The 17,394-nt window shown below is 42.9% G+C and overlaps 1 protein-coding gene across 1 annotated transcript in view; it reads right to left on the reverse strand.

The window, feature by feature from the left end:
• ANGPT1 (angiopoietin 1) overlaps window positions 1–17,394 on the reverse strand; it is a 1,006,072-nt gene that overhangs the window by 446,557 nt on the left and 542,121 nt on the right. Inside the window, exon 4 of the mRNA XM_086966113.1 lies at window positions 4,208–4,440. Coding sequence (XP_086822239.1) covers window positions 4,208–4,440 — 233 coding nt within the window. The remainder of the gene's footprint in view (window positions 1–4,207; window positions 4,441–17,394) is intronic.

Below are 17,394 nucleotides of genomic sequence, written 5' to 3' on the forward strand. Positions count from 1 at the left end.
ATCCATTACAGTACTTTACAATAGGGAGCACTTGCACTATGGCAGTGAATAGCAGTGGCACAGTGCCCAAAACATCTAGACCAGCAAAAACATATCAGAAACAGAGGAGACAACAGCGAAAAATGGAAGGGAGACTCACGCTAATGGTACCAGGTCCAACAATGGTAATATAAAATTAAAGCAGTGTTCTTCCTTTACAATGTGCGCATCTTCAGACATATTCCTGTGCTCCCTGAACCTCCCCAGGCACATACTTCATTGCCACCTTCTCGCCAGCCGTGGCCTGTGGAGGGAGTTCCGTGGGGCAGGCGGGTGGGGCGGGGGAGAGGCAGGATGGGGGGTGGTAAACACCGGAATATGGGTGATTAGAGGTAAGTAAACGAATAAATTAAATAAATGAATTTTGTTGCACGCCCTGTATCGCAAAATGCGATGCAGGGCGCGCTACGAAATTCGTTTTATTAATTTAATTGTTTACTTACCTGCAATCATCCACATTCCGATGTTTACCTCCTCCCACCCTGCCCCTCCCCCGCCCCGCCTGTCTGCCCCACCGGACCTCCCTCCACGGGCCGCGGCTGTTTCTCACTATTCAGGTAGGCCTCAATCTCTCCAACCTGCATGTCCCTTCTATTCATGCTTTGTCTTCCCATCACCATCTGAGGCATGAACTGACATTCGCTCTAATGCCATCTATTCTAAAGGGTGCTTCCATGCAATTATGCGGCAACAGCAAAAGTTGAAGACGCTTACAGACAGACATTTTTTTTACAAAAGTTACAGATGTAGTATCACCTTCAGCAAATGTTTTTGGTGTTTTATTTTTGATAGATACATTCATAGTCGGCTAAATAATATACTGAGTACAGAAGTTAGCATATACATTTACAGAAAAAGAGTATTTTTAATTGAATTATTTTACATTAAACGTGCTGAACGTACCTTATTTTAAGCAGCACAATATGTTTTTTACTACATATAAGTGCCAACAATTCTCACTAGCTAATTCTTGTAAACATTCTATTGCCTGCGTTTCCGATGTTTGAAACCAGATTCCCGAATACCAGAGCTGTACATCTAGGTGGATAGGAACAAAAACAGTTTGGAGCGGGTAAATCAGTACTCCTGAAGCAGTAATGTATTTACACTTCCATTTGTTTGTGACTTGGCGCCAAACATTTTAGCTTGGAATACAGTGGGAATTCAGTTAAGAAATCATATTCAATGAGTACAAAGAGCATGGGATGAGCACTCTTTTTTCTCATAAGGTGGTAGACATTTTGGGGCCAGTTCACAGAGGTATGTTAGAATACGTAAACAGTGCTCCTGTAGTACTACTTCCTGTACTGATAAATACTTCTGTAAATCAACAACTCAAATACAACTAAGAAGAGGAAATGTATTGTATGACGATGAGAAAAAGGAATGTCTGAGGATGCCCAGGAAGTCCTATTCTCAGACCATTTGTAGGGACAACCTATTTTTTAATTTAGGAATATAAATGTTTCAAACATCTATCTGGCTCACCCACCAGAAAAGAGATTAAAATCCTTAACAGATACCGGAAGGGAGGTAAATTCCAAGCATGTGTGAAATGTTTTCACTGACATCTTCCCGAGGTCTGACAGAACGCCCAACCAGTGATTGTTTTCTTTCTCAGAGACTAATAGCCTGATTCATCAAGGTGAGTATTTGCTATTCCTTAATAGTGATTATTAAGGAATCGCTATTAAGGAATAGCAAAATGCTATTCACCAAGAAATCGCTAAATAAATTGCGATTTCTAATTATTCCTTAATTGCGATTAGCAAATTGCTAATCGCAATTAAGGAATATCTCCCCATTCATTCCTATGGGCCAAAAGGCCCATAGGAATGAATGGGAAGACATTTCAATGTGCGAATCGCAATTAGCGATTCGCATATTGAAATTGCGATTTCAAGGGTGCAGGGGTGTCCAAAGGACACCCTGTAGCACCTCTGAAATGTATGCTACATTGGTGTTGCGCACACACATGTCCCAAGGACATGTGTGTGTGTAACATGAAACGTAGAAAAATGCATTTAAATGCATTTTTCTAAGTTTCCGCTATTTACCACGAGGTTTGACCTCGCGGTAAATAGCAGGAAATTTGTGCGAATTCGCATTTTAAAAATGTTTCAAGAATAGCATTTAAGGAATCTCTAATAGAGATTCCTTAAATGCTATTCCTCGCAAATATGCGAATTCTTAAATAGCGATTTTTGCATTTGGGATGATGAATCCCAAATGCAAAAATACCGCTCGCAAAGGGCCAGATTCTCAGAATCTGGCCCTTTGCGACCGGATTTAACAATGATGAATCAGGCTGATTGTCACATTATCTTTATTTTAAATGTGTTCCACGCTTGTTATTAGGTCGGGGTTTATCAAACCAACATGCAGTACAAATCAGCATGGCTTTTTGGGTGACGGAAAATGCAGATATAATCTATCCTGAAGTGCGTTTCTGTACTTTTTCTTCAACAGAATCATTATTCATTTCTTGAAAACTTTACTGTATTTCAGTATTTAGTGGGTTGTAGACGACAGTCCTACAATGACAGCCTTACGGAATATAAATCCAAATATTTCTAGCTAACCAGATAACCACGATATTCAGTCACAATAATACCAATATCCTTCTTACCTGGTTTTACATTGTAAGCACGAGGCAGTGACTAATAAAGGATTTCATTGGTCAGAGGTCAATTATGCAGCTTTAGGATGTGAGAACGTTTTATCAGGAGAACCTTTCAGCTTGTCCTGACTCCACAAGTTCCTCTCTCCACCTGCTTTTTCGTGGGGTTCAAGGCGTATCTGTACTGAGCTTGGATATTGCTATTGTCTAGCAATTTGAGGGAACTTTTCCCTTTCTATCACTTAGCAATTAGCATCCCCGAGGAGCATCGCTGAACAGCAAACACCATTGAAGGGGAATGGTGAAGGCAGGATGTTGGAGTCGAGCAGAATATAGTAGTCATTGTGGCCTTAGAATTGTAGCAAGCATAGGGCACGAAAAACAGAATAACTGGGAAATAATCGATACTTTAGAATGTGTACAATTTCACACAACGTCCAATGTACAAAAGTGTAAATAACATATTCAAATATTCACATTTACTCGTGCAAATTCAACAGAACGTGAATTTCACTGTTAAATGAATATATTCGAACAGAACATCACACCAACATGCTATTGTTTTAGAGTAAATGTCTTTGATGGGGAGGGTTGTGGGGCTTCCAGGTCGGAGCACACTCCCAAACTTCCAAGTTCGTGGGTAATCCACTTTTCAGGCAGCTTTCCATCAAGAAAATATTTCGAAATGTACTCCTGTAAAGGGCAGTAATATATCTGTTTTCAAGCACAGTACTCCTGGAATTCTTTGAGAATTCCGAGAGAAAGAATAATCCATTAAGAGCACATTTCTGTCTATGTATATAAGATCGACGGGGGCCTCCATTAAAAATGTGAGAAGAATGTTTAGTGCAAATAAGGCAAATTTTAGAACATTTACAGAATCAGGTTATAAATATAAGTTTCTAATTACATTTTGTCCTATTTGTAAAATTTCGTGAAGATAGGTTACAAGTAATCGATGAATTACTGCCAGGCCGGCGTGACCTAACTGGGATTAATTTATATCACATGGCACATTATCTGTAAGGACAAGCCACAATAAAGCATTTTACGGAGAGTGTGTTGCATAAATATATCTGGCAGCATTCTCGCGTACAGTTACTAGCATCAATCTTTGAGTTATATGATCAGTGCAGCTAACATTACCATATGTCAGCGGCATACATCTTTATTAACAGATTAAAACACAGCGAAAACAGCTTTAAAACAGCAAAGCAATATTAGCTAGGCTAAAAATGGATACATTATCAAATTTATATTTCTTGTGGCCATGCCTTCTCACTCTCAGACTTTGTTATTATGGGTTAAATGAACCCGTTCTTTATGTAGAGTATTTGTATGTACATATGACCGAAACAAAACATTAAAACTTGCTATTTGTTTGCTGCCCAATATGGAACGGAAAGCAACTCTGTTTTAAACATTTTGCAGAAGTTATCGTTTTTAGAATTAAATTACTGAATTTTTGATAAAACACAATTTACCATATATTCTGTTTTCATGGTTGGCAGTTTTCTAACTACAAGATTTTTCAAACATGTTCCTTACCTCCTTCTTTGGAGCAAAGGTTGATCAAACTGTGAACTGTATCCATCAACTCGAGCTGCTGCTTCTGTAAGACACTGTTGTTATTAGTTGCCTTGGTTAATTGTTTCTCCAGCTCTTGTATAATCGAGGTTTGTCGGTAGACTAATTCTTGAAGGTTTTCTTTCTCCTCCTTTAAAGCGCCCAGTTCCTCCTTGTGTCTTTCTTCCATTTCTAGTATTTTATGTTCCAATAAGCTACAAAAAAACACACACAGAGAACTCATGCAATGTATGCAATATACCAGATAATGATGGGATTAGGAGTCATGTAAAATATCGTGATGAGAGAATGTCCACCCTCATGCTCTGACATGTATGACTGTAACTTATGGAGTGGGAGCATTAGGTGTACTAAAACTCATTATCCATGTTTAGTAGTAGCCTTTCAATCAGATTTAGGGACCTCACGTTTAGGTCTTGCTACAGTCTCTTTATAGTTTATGTCATCATCACAAACAACTACACAGAGTGTAGGTTTCGGGTCCACAACCCTAAGCCTTTGCCTTGTTTCTGCATAGACCCTCCATCTCATAACAAATGTGACATGCATTGGGAAAGTGAATAGGTCCCACTTTTACAACTCTGTGCAAACCAATCAGGTTTGCCAATGCTTTTTCCCTTTACAACTGACACTGTGAATGCATGTGAGTTCATCATGGCCATCTCAAAACGGAGTTTAAAAAGACGTAAAAAACTCCATTACAAGATGTCTATCCTGTATGCCTGTGCATGTATATGTATGTGTTCAAGCCATCCTGTAATGGAGTTTTTTATGTTAATTTGAAATTTCACTACAAGATAATCACTCTATTTTGGTGTGCATGCAAGGCACCCATTTTGGAATGGATTGGGTTTGACAAAAGATGAGCAAACAAGCACCAGAAAATGTGTGCTAGTGGGGTAGATGGGGGCACTCGGGACCACATGCTGCATTGGGTGACTGAGCCTGGCACAAAGAGACAGTGAAAGGGAAAGCGATACAGTGAAAATTAAATGCCATGTCTTGAAGTACAGGCCTGGCGGCAAAGGGCAACTTAAAAAATATGAATTGCCAAAGCCAACTACTCTGGCTTAGTGAGCTAACATGTGCACACAGCATTTGTTCTTGCCTGCAACTGCACGTTATCTCATAAACCCATACATCTCGGCATATGTGCGATGCTGGTAACAAGAAAGTTGGCAGTGGTAATGGTGGTAATAATTATGGTAATGGTGGTAGCATTGATAGTGTTAATAATGCTGGTAGTGGTAATGTTGATAGTGGGAATGGTAATGCTGGTGGCAAACTTGATGGGGTAATGGTAGTAGTGGTACGAGTGGTAGTGGTAACTGTGGTGACAATGGTAGTGGTGATAATATTACTAATGATTGTGATGGTGGCAAAAGTAGTGGTGCTTGTGTTGGTTCTGGTAATAGTGGTGATAGTGGTGATGATGTTTACTGGTGGTGGTAATGATGTTACTGCTGGTAACAGTAGTGGTAATGATGATGATGCCGTAGCAGCTTTAATGGTGGTTGCAGTAGTGCCCTAGTGGTGTTGGTTGTAATATTCATGGTGTTGATGTTAATACTGCTGGCAGTAATGGTGATAGTGGGAACGGTGGTGGCACTGCAGGGCTGGTAATGGCAGTAGTGGCAATGGGGGAAACAGTGGTGGTGGTGATACTAGTGGTAATGGTGGTGGTAATAGTATTGATGCACTCTGTGACAGTAATAATGGAAGCAGTAGTAGTAACGGTGGTGGTTGCAACAGTGATGGTAATGATGGTGGTGGTGATAGTGATGGTACTGGTTGTAATGAATGGTGGCCATGTTGATTTTTGTAATGGTGGTTGTGGTAATGATGGCACTGATGTTTGTAAATGTCTTGTGGTAATAATTGTAGTGGTAATACTGTAAATGGTGGGAATGGTAATGACTTTTGTAAAGTAATGATGTTTCTGGAAGTGTTGGTTGTGTTCATAGTGATGGCATTATCAGTTATGCGGTGCCAATAATTATGGCAATGGCTTTGTTGGAATAGGTAACTGTGGTAACAGTGGTGCTAACAACGGTGGTGATTGTAATAGTGCAGATTATATAATGCTAGTGCTAAAGTCAGTCGTGTTGTAATGGTGGTGGTAATGATGGCAGTAACAATGGGAATTAGAGTAATAGTGATTGTGGTGTAATAATGATGGCAGTGGTAACGGTGTTGTCTGTGGTAAGGGTAGTGGAGGTAATGGTAATGATGGTGGGTGTCATGGTGTTGGTAAAGATGGTTTTGGTAATGGTGGTTGTAATGATTGTAGTGGTAGTATTGATAATTATAGTAAAAAATGGAGGTGATAATTTCTGGTTGTTGTGTTTCTGCTAAGGACAGAGTTTGTAATGGTGGTGGTATAAATGGTGGTGGTGGTGGTATGGGTGGTAATTGTCTTGGTGTTAACAGTGGTAGTAGGAGTGATAATGTGAGGTAATGATTATGGAATTGTTGAAAATTGCAATGGTGGTATTGGTAGTAATGCTGGTAGTAATATAACGGTGGTGGTAATGTACTGGTGATAATGGTTGTAGTGGTAATGTAAATGTTGTACAACATTGGTTGTGAGGTTGGTGGTAGTGGTGATAAAGGAGATAGCTTAGTAATGATGGTAGTAGCAAAGTGATGGTTGAATTGGTGATTAGGGTGGTGATATTGGTAGTGGCAGTATTGCGGTTCTGGTAGCAATGGTGGTGGTGGCAATGGTAGCAGTGGTAATGCTGGCAAATTTGATCAAACTAGCAAAGATACGGTGCAATGAGCAAATAGTCAGGTCAATGTAAGGGCGGCTCAGATGAAGTAGGTTTTCTTCACAATAAATATTTGATAGACACATTCCAACACACATTACAAGGTTGAGGCATGAGAAGCAACATACAAATTTACACTATGTCCAAATATGATGGATATGTCATTTTAATGTATTGTACAATTCCATATTATTATTTGTATATTAAGTCGATTACTTCACAAACAGTGTAAGGACATTTTCACAGTTGTTATTAAAATGAATTTCAAATAATGTTGACATGAAATTTAGCCAGTCACAGACAACAGTCATCACATTTTGATTTCCGCAGCTAAATCAAACTATGATTGGGAGTTGATACAAATTAAAGGTCTAATGCCCTCTATAGTCAGGCCACTTGGAGACCAACAGGAAAGGGAAGATGGTAGAGAGGAAGAGGTGGTAAGGGAGACCCAATCACAGAAGGAGGAGCCCAGCGTATTCATATCTCGTCACCCGATGATTGCAAAAAGGTGGCAGGAAAGGAGGAGCTACAAGCATTATATCCAGCAGTCAAGGAGGTGGGAGAACATCCCTAGTAAATGCCAAACCTCAAGGCGGCAGGGAAGAGGAAAGGGAGTAGGGAAATAACACGAGTTTATAGGAAAGAATGTGTCCCAAGTACCAAAAAAAAAAAACCTCCCTGAAAAAAGAATTCGTACCAGTAACCAAGAACAATGGAGGAAGCTGGAAAAAGAAAATGGAAATTCTAAGTGTAGTAAAGTTAACTCGAGGAAAATCCTGGGGGAGGAAAAATGGGGGAATGAGGAAAGAAGAACGGAAAAGAATACACATGTAGGACCCAGTAGTTTTAGCAGTAGTAGGGACCTTAGGAAGAGAGGCAAGGATGAGGAATTCAATGAAGAAGGGAGGATGTTCTAGTGGGGAGTCCACTGGGAGTACGGTTAGAATGTCATCAGGATCTGTGGGGTTTCCTTGAGCCAACAGGAAACAACCTTTACAATGCAACTTTTACAACGCACTACCATTAGAGCAAAACTTTTACAACGCAACATCAATTACAACGCATGCCATTACAACGCAACCATTACAAAGCATGACACTACAACGCATACCACTACAACGCATATCATTACAACGAAGTCATTACAACGCATACCATTACAACGCATACCATCACAAAGCATAGTACCCTTACACTATCCAACACTTACCCTACTGTTGCATCCCCTGGAGTTAGAATAGTACTTTTTAACCCTACACTATCCAACACTTACCCTACTGTTGCATCCCCTAGAGTTAGAATAGTCATTTTTACCCCTACACTATACAAAAATTACCATACATGCAATATAATGGTATGCGTTGTAATGGTATGCGTTGTAAAGGTAGTATGCGTTGTAATGGAATGCGTTGTAAAGGTAGTTTTTAAAAATTCGTTGTAATGGCATGCATTGTAATGGAATGCGTTGTAATGGATGTTGCGTTGTAAAAAATGTGTTGTAAAGGTATGTGTTTTAAAAGTATGCATTGTAACGTCATACATTCGAGCGGACAGGGCAGAGTTAAGGTGGGAAAAAAGCTAGGAAACTAAACCCTCTGAATCATTCCCAACTCCTTTTTTCCTTATCTAAATGTGCAAGCCTACGTTATATTGGTTCAGAGGGCCTTAGAGAAGCAGGGTTCATGGTAAACAACAAAGGGGGCGAAGTAGCCAAGGTCCTCCTTTACTCAGCATTAGTAAAAGCAGCATTAGAATACGCAGAATATGAGCTGCAAAAGGAGGGTATAAGAATAATAAAAAGGGAGGAAATGCTGAATTAAAAGCAGGGGAAGTCATTCCTGATAAACCATGCCGGGTTGAAAGTACGACAGATAAGATTGATTAATTCCTGCTAGGATAACAAGGAAGAACTTGAAATTACTATAGCGACTAAGGAATTAGAGAGAGGTGGTGAAGAAGTTTTGTTATTTGAGAATAGATATAGAACCCTTGCTCCCCTAGAGTATGAGGAAGATGGGTGCTTGAGTGAGATCGACTAGGAATAAGGTTGTCGCACAGCCTGTTTATACTATCTTGGAATATAAATGGGTGTAAGAGAATAGCGACCCAAGAAAGTTTTAACAACTTCATTGAGACCAATGACATTTTGTGCTTGCAGGAGACGTGGCTGTGCAACAAAACCCTAGTTATAGAAGGGTTTGCCCAATACTCAAAAGTAGCCAGGAAGAATCCTCTTGGCAGACCCTCAGGAGGACAATTGATGCTGATCTCTACAAAAATTGCCAGGAAAGTAGACCCCTGGAACTAAAATGTAAATGGGCGCTAATTTGTAGAGTGCTGCTACTGAATGTTATGAAGGTATATTTATTATTAATGTGTATATTCAGAAGGGAAAGGAGGATGACTACAAGGTGGATCTGGGAAATTTAACAAAAGGACATGGAGACTGTTAGAACTGGCTATTTCTGGTAGGCTAAGGCGGACGCCAAAGCCAGGCAGAAACCACCAATCTAGTCAGGGCAAGGAAGTCACACGCCAAGATAACCCCCTGCTCACCCCCTTGGTAGCTTGGCACGAGCAGTCTAGGCTAAACTCGAAGGCAATGTGTAAAGCATTTGCGTCAGCGCACAATAGCAACAACATACTAGGTACACCACAAAAGAGACTCCACACAAGGTTATTATAAAAATACCTTTTGTATTGTAAAAGCACATCAGATAAAATCACACATATACATGGTGCCAATTGGCACGGGCAATATTCACATGGGATTATTCACAAGACAGGGCCACAAGGGCCACTGTCACAATCAGCACTTTAGTAGTAATGAAATACTATCAGAACTTAGACTAAAAGAGTATAAAATCACTGTAGCACAAAGTAACAGTTATGAATCACATCCAGTAACTACTGGGAACAGGTAAGTACACACTACGCAACCCTAAACACCTTAGGAGCATGTCACGCAGGTACCCAGGACCTCACTAGGACCACCTGTACTAGAAAGAACAACCACCTAAGGATGAAATCCACTTAGGGGTATAACTCAGAACACACTACCCATGATGCATGAATATACATTCAGAGGAGTAGTAAAGAAAGAAAACACATGATGTATAGACCTACACATTCAGCGGTGTTAAGGACAGAGCACATGATGTAATCACAATACATTCAGGGGTGCAGCGCAAGAAGACACATGATGACTGAACATTCAGAGGTGTAGCGCAAGAAGAGAAAGACACATAATGCAGGAAACATTCAGAGGTGTCAAAGTAATACAATAGCGCAAAAATCACATGAGGCCTAAAAACCTTCAGAGGTGCAGGAATAACACATGATGCAAGAAATCTCATTCAGAGGTGCAATAACCATATGATTGCGCACAACTCACATAAGCCACCACCTGTGGCAGTCCCTAGGCCAATGGCCTTGTTGGGGCTCAGACGCCCTGAGTCTCAGTGTCAGGGTGCGCTGCCATGCAGCGCCAGTCTCGAAGTTCAAAAAGCCTAAACGTGGCAGGTGCCCACAAAGTGCTGGGCACCTGTGTACAAAAAGCCGTGGCAGGGCTCTCAGTAGCCCCTAGACCAAATCTGCGCCACCTGAGCCACACAGGCTCTCAAAACAAGCACTGCGCCAAACGTTGGAGCCCTCAGGCTCTGCAGTCAATGCCCCCTCGAGCCTTCTCATGGCCTCTCCAAGCGTTGGGGCGACCCACTGCCAACCGGGGCCGCCCTTGAAGACCTCGTGGCGTTAGACACAACTGGGGCCCTTTGGGGCCGGGCAACGACAATATGCCCCGATATGCCCCGAGCCCTCTGGCTCTCCAACAACAATGCGGCCGACTCGGGAGCCTCTCAATCGATAATGGCCCCCGGGCCTCTCAGGCTTTATATTGTAACTGCCTCTGGAGCCTCGCAGGCTCCCCAGTTCCAACACGTGGCCCCTTCGGTGGAGCGGCCCCCTATCAGGCGGGGGCCACTCAAGAACTAATGCGGGTGCACTCCCGCACCCACGGGGACTCCCACTGATCTCCCCTTGGTGCTCCCTCCTCCCCCGCCTTCTCCTCAGCAGCGTCACTCACCAGCTGCTTCACCAAGGCGGGGGTTCGCACCACGCTTCACCCGGTCCCACATCTCGGGACCGGGACTTCGGGAAGTGGAGCCCTCATGGCTCCAGGCTCCTTGCTCCTCTCTCGGCGCGCAGCACTCCCGGTCTCCCACTTCACACGGGAGACCGGTAACACCGCCACAGGCTTCCCCCAGGCAAGGGGGGAGCGGAAGTAACTTCCTCCCGGCCTCTTCTCTTCCCGGGCCCGGCGGTGATCACGAGCGATGGGCCAATCCCATCGCGGCTCTGGCGGCGAGCCTCCCAGTGACGTCGGAGCCTCTGCGGGCCAGGCAGCCAATCCTAGCGCGACTCTCGGGGGCAGGCCTCTTGCACCGGCCAATCAGAGCGCGGCTCCTGTCGGCGAGGGACCAATCGGGTCCCGGCCCCTTCGTTCTCCTCTCCTCGGCTCCTGATTGCCTTCAGGCCCCCGGGCCGCAGCGGTGACAACACGGGGCAATGCCGGGTGGGCACCGGCCTCCATTAAATGCAGCATAAAAGCGCTACTAAGCGCTTGGGGCCAGATAAAGCGCTCCAAAGCGCCAAACACGATCCACAGCGCTACGGAGCAGGAAAAGCGCTCCTAAGCGATACAAAGTCCCGAGAAGGCGCTCTCAAGCGTGTGGAGGGAAATTAAGCGCCCCAGAGCTCCAGACAGCAGGCAGAGCGCTCCCAGGCGCTCAAGGGGAAGCACAGCGCCTCCAGGCACTAGAAATCCACTCCAGCGCTCTCCCCAGGAAAAGGCAGCTTCTCCATGCTGCCAGGGTCCCAGAGCTTCCCCAGGGGCAAAGCCAAGTCCCCCCTTCAGCCCAGGCAGGGCAGAAGGGTCCCCCAGGAGTCCAGGAATCCAGGCACCCAGGGGCTGGGCAGCGCCCACCCCTGGTAGATCCAAGTCAGCCACAAGAGCTAGAACAAGAACAACTTGGAAGGAGACTCATCCCCTTCTTATAGCCAGAAATGCCATTGAAGTACTTCGTGCAAGGGACCCTGAGTGCTGGAATGTTTCTGGTTTACGTCTTTCCTGACAGCTTCAGGGCCAGAGGTGACAGTGAGCCGTCAGGAGGGAGAGCTAGCAGGGTGGGTGACAGGCACGGCCCGGCACCACCAGACGCTCTTTCCTCCCATCCCTGACAGCAGAGGGGCCTTTCATCCACGGCTGACTCAGACCCCCTCCTCTGGGGCCTTGCAGACCCTGCAGACCCTGTCCTACTCAAACCGGACGGTCCATCCACCAGCAGGTCCAGGCACTCCTGGGCAGACTCACCAGCCAATCACACGCTAGCACCAACTTACACAATTATGCCAACTTCCAAAAGTGGTACTTCTAGACTAGACACAGTCATGCTGCATACATCATTTTGCAGCATTCATTCTCACGAGTTCACACATATCAAACTCGACCCCTGCACTCCCCACACAACAGGAACTACCATGGGCATACATATTCCCCATTCATTCCTATGGGAGGGCAGGTCACTCACTCTTCATACAGAGAGCTCAAGCACTTTACACTGTACCACAGTGAAAGAAGTGCGCAGAGGCCTAGAATCACCAACACCAGGTTCCAGAAACAGGCTAGGAAAAAGCAAAAAGTCTAGGGGTGAACCTGCCCAAAGGCCGGGTCCAACAGAGACCATATGTGATACCTATCAGAGGGATGTGTTCTTGATGTTGGGTGACATTAACCATAGATTAGACCCACGTAGAATAGATTCTTGGTGTAAGTAACTGCTTAGCGCCTGTAATATAGAAGCAGCAATATTTCCTAGTGGAGATATATTGTCCCACGGTTTGGCTTTTGGACAATTGTTGGGATCCATGGGTTTGCTATGTGTAAATGGAGGAATGGATGATGAACGTCCGGCTAGGCGCTTATTTACGATAGGCCAGAAACCTTGCTCTATAGATTATGTGTTTACACATGCCTGGAGCTTTGAGTTAATTAAGAATTTCGAGGTGGTAAGAGTGGTAGGTAGTGATCACCTCCTTCTGAAGACAAAGCTTTATGCAAAAAGGGGAAATTAGAGAGAGACGGTACTTCATGTTCATGTGGACTACCCAAAGCGGCTTACAACCCGTATATCAGAGGAGCACATTATAAAATTAACAGCCCGATTCATGAATGTAAATTGCGCTCGCAAAGGGCCAGATTCTGTGAATCTGGCCCTTTGCGAGTGCGATTTTGGCATTTGGGATTCATCATCCCAAATGCAAAAATCGCTATTTGCGAAATCGCATATTTGCGAGGAATTGCATTTAAGGAATCTCTACTAGAGATTCCTTAAATGCAATTCATGAACCAATTTTAAATTGCGAATTCGCAATATTTGGTCGCTATTTACCACGAAGTCTGACTTCGTGGTAAATAGCGAAAAAGTAGAAAAAAGCACTTTAGTGCATTTTTCTCTGTTCCATGTTACACACACACATGTCCTTTGGACATGTGTGTGCGCAACACCTGTGTAAATTTTCATTTCAGGGGTGCTACAGGGTGTCCTTTGGACACCCCTGGCACCCTTGAAATCCCTATCTTATTTGCGATTAGCAAATTGCTAATCGCAAATAAGGAATAACTCCCCATTCATTCCTATGGGCCTTTAGGCCCATAGGAATGAATGGGGAGTTATTCCTTATTTGCGATTAGCAATTTGCTAATCACAAATAAGGAATGTGTAGGAATCGCAATTTAATTTGCGATTCCTACATGAATCCCGTTTTGCGAGTCTGTAATAGCGATTCCTTATGAATCGCTATTATAGACTCGCAAAACGGGTCTTTGATGAATCTACCTGTAAGTGCTGTCCAGCAGACTCTCTCATTAGAAAAAATCCCAATTGAAGATGACAATGCCTGGTATGAAAATACAATAGGAAAACTGGTGCAATGCCTAAGGGTAAATATTAAATGTAGTAAACCCAGGGCAGCCAGTAATTTTAGATCCCACATTTAAGATTGTCCATACTTTGATGAGGAATGTCGTCGAGTAAAAGCACGCATTAGACAAAAAGAAAGAAGACTTACAGTAAGGTACAATGTGGAGGAGTGTGGCTCAATGGTTAGAGCGGCAGACCCTGATGCAGAGTTCTGACCCGGGACCAGGGTTCAATTCCCGCCCCGGCTGGTCTTGGGCTCAATTTCCTCGGACCTGACAATTCTCGCCTCGGTGCCTATTCTAATCATGGGCCCCACGTTGCGACTCTGGGCAATAGCTTGCTTAACCTCCACACTGGCCCCAACAGCGCTAGGATGCCTGGCTTCACCCTGGGGGTGCCCAGGAGTGGACACTTCACAGGGAAAGCCAGGAAGGGTTCCGCAGCGGTATGAGTAATAGCGCCAGGAAACCGATCGGTGGCAGTGCGCTCTACAAATGCCTTGACATTTACATTTACATTTACAATGTTGAATTGTTATCTAACCTCCAGAATCTAAGGATAAAATATAAAATGATTATTAGGAATGAAAAAAGAACCTATAAAGATAGTTGTTGGGCAAGCATGCTAGTCCGAAAACGTGAAAGGTTTCCTGCAGTTGATCTAAGAAAGCTCCGTTAAATATTAGGGTCTCTGCACTGTTCAGTCCCCGAAGATAACTGGGTGGGTTATTTGGAGGAAATCTATGGGAAAAGGCCAATGTTAGAGAAAGCAAGTACATTAGAATGGACAGGAGTGAGGGAGGAGTTAAAGAAACACTTTACCTCCAGTCATATTAGGAAAATAATATCTAGTTTAAATCTAACCCGGGCCGCTGGTCCGGATAATCTGCCGACAGTAATCATAAAAATAAGGCCTGAGTGGTGGTCAGAGTTTTTTGCTAAAATGTTTCAGGGGATCCTTAATTCAGGTATTGTACCAGGAAACTGGAGAGGAGTTATTGTAAGGCCAATCCATAAAAAAGGAGATGTAAATGCCCCTAAGAACTATAGATTAATACATCTCATTGATAGTGGAGAAAAAGTCTTTGCTAAATTAATGTTGGGAATACTTAAGGACTGGGTAGAAAAAATTGGATTGTGCCCCCGGAACAGGGAGGGTTTAAAGAGGGACACTCAACAGTCGACCACTGTTTTCGACTCTGGTCCATTGCTCGGAAGTCGATTGAGCAGAGGGGTAGTCTGTGTTGCTGCTTCGTGGACTTCCATGCAGCATTTGATCTGGTGGACCAGAAGCAGCTGTGGGAGACTTTGATTGGGTACAACATTCCAAGAGACGTGATAGGGCTAATTCAAGCACTTCATACAGATAACTGGGCCCAGATAATCTTAGATGGAGAGAGGAGCTTATCTCATAAAATCCAGATTGGAAATGGGCTGAGGCAGGGGTGCGTATTGGCCCCCTTGCTATTTTCCTTGTTTATTGCAGATTTGCCTTCAATCCTAGGCAGTGTAAGTGGGGCAAGCCCAAAGCAAGACAGGAAACATATCTCATGTCTACTTTATGTGGACGATCTTGTAATTATGGATCAAAAGGAGATTGGCCTACAAAGTAAGCTAAACAGGTTCAATGAATACTGTCAATTTAAAAAACTTGTTCTCAATATGGATAAGACAAAAATCGTATGTTTTTGTTGAAGGAATATAGGGTTTACTTGGTTTCTGGGCACTGTGAGGTTGGAAAAGGTAGCAGAATATAGATACCTGGGGATGTGGTTTGAGAGACGCCTGCAATGGCATATGCATCTCAACGCACTAAAGCTGAGGGCAGTGGCATTGGTCAAGGGTTTAAAAGATTTAACTGTGCTTATGGCGAAATGTCTGATAGACGGCTCCTAAAAGCTTACTCAGCATTGGTACAACCTCAATTTTTATGTGGTGCAGAATTGCTTTTTCTGAGTGGCAAATCTATTCTCATTGCCCAAATCCTCTATGGTCCAGGCAGTGAGACTGGAAGTGGGAACCACCTCATGAGGCATACCAATTTGTATGGCCCTATTACGTTTCTGTCAGCGCCTGGGAATGGGAGAAGATTATAAAATCTCACAATTGTGCAGAAAGGTAAATGTAAAGAGTGAGCTAACGTGGGCAAAAGGGGTTAGAGCTTCCATCACCAAAGTATGTCGCATGATAAAGCTTATGCTTTCCCCCCAGACCCTCCAAATTAAGAACGACATGAAGGAACTTAGGGTCCTGGGGAAAGGAATCTCTTGAGCACAGGACCAAGTTTACCTCTTGAAGAAAAGCTATCTAGCAGTCGGTTAAGGAGATAAGTGCTAAGGTTAAGAATTGGGGTAAACCCACGGTATGCGACTAACGGGGTAAAAAGATCTATGATAGATAGTAAGGGAAAATGCACATGCACTTTAGGATATCCTACACAAACTGTTGGATTGCCAGATGGTTTTAGAGATACGAAGAGAGCTTTTATGTCCTATTTTTTAAAAGTACAATATTAAAAACTGGGCTCAAGCAGTAAACCTTGCAACAGAGATGATTAATCTAGACATTGCTTGTGCCATGGGGAAGTTCATACAAAAAGTTAAAGAATTCCTCAAATGTGTTTAGAACTGAGATGCCTATTTTGTAGTTTTATGTGGCTCATGTGTTAGGAAATGTTGAAAGGAATGCAAAATTGAATATATGACGTTTTATGAGGTTAAATAATGAATTGTGATTTTAGAAATTTTTAATGTGGTTTTTTAAAAATGTCTGAGGACCTTTGGTCTAAATAGATTTGTTTTGCATATTGAATTATTGCCTTCTGCATAGTATATAATTTGCACATGTACCCTGCTGAACCTTATGGATTTGGATTTTTCTACAGTATTGAATTATAGGCCTGGATGTCTTTTACCTTTTTATTCTCTCATCCCAATGAACTGTATGTTGTTTTTCTTGTATACGTTTATGGTTGTAAAAGACTTAATAAAGTTATTCTGACTGACTGAGAGAAAAGAAGAGCCAAAATAAAATGAAGAATCAAGAACAATAAAGAACACATCATACAGCTCATCTATTGCATTATAAAACCAATTGCAAAATAACCTATTTCATCACAAATACATGCCAATATATAGCAGTGTTTTTCTTTGTTATATACATTGTAACTAATCTTGAACAGACAAAAGTAAATTGTGTAACAACTAATTTAATGAATTGCTGTACTCTTAATAAAGAGAGAGGAGTCTACTCATCAATTATCTTCTGTATTCATCAGTCCTCATGTTAAATTATGCTAAAATCATCTGTTACACATACTGTCACCAGTGTTCCCTAATCCCATGTCGATGCAGAGAGCCAAATAACATAAAGACCTATAATTAGAAACCTCAGAT

Source organism: Lissotriton vulgaris, chromosome 4_1 (genome assembly GCF_964263255.1).
Source record: "Lissotriton vulgaris chromosome 4_1, aLisVul1.2, whole genome shotgun sequence".
Taxonomy (NCBI): domain Eukaryota; kingdom Metazoa; phylum Chordata; class Amphibia; order Caudata; family Salamandridae; genus Lissotriton; species Lissotriton vulgaris.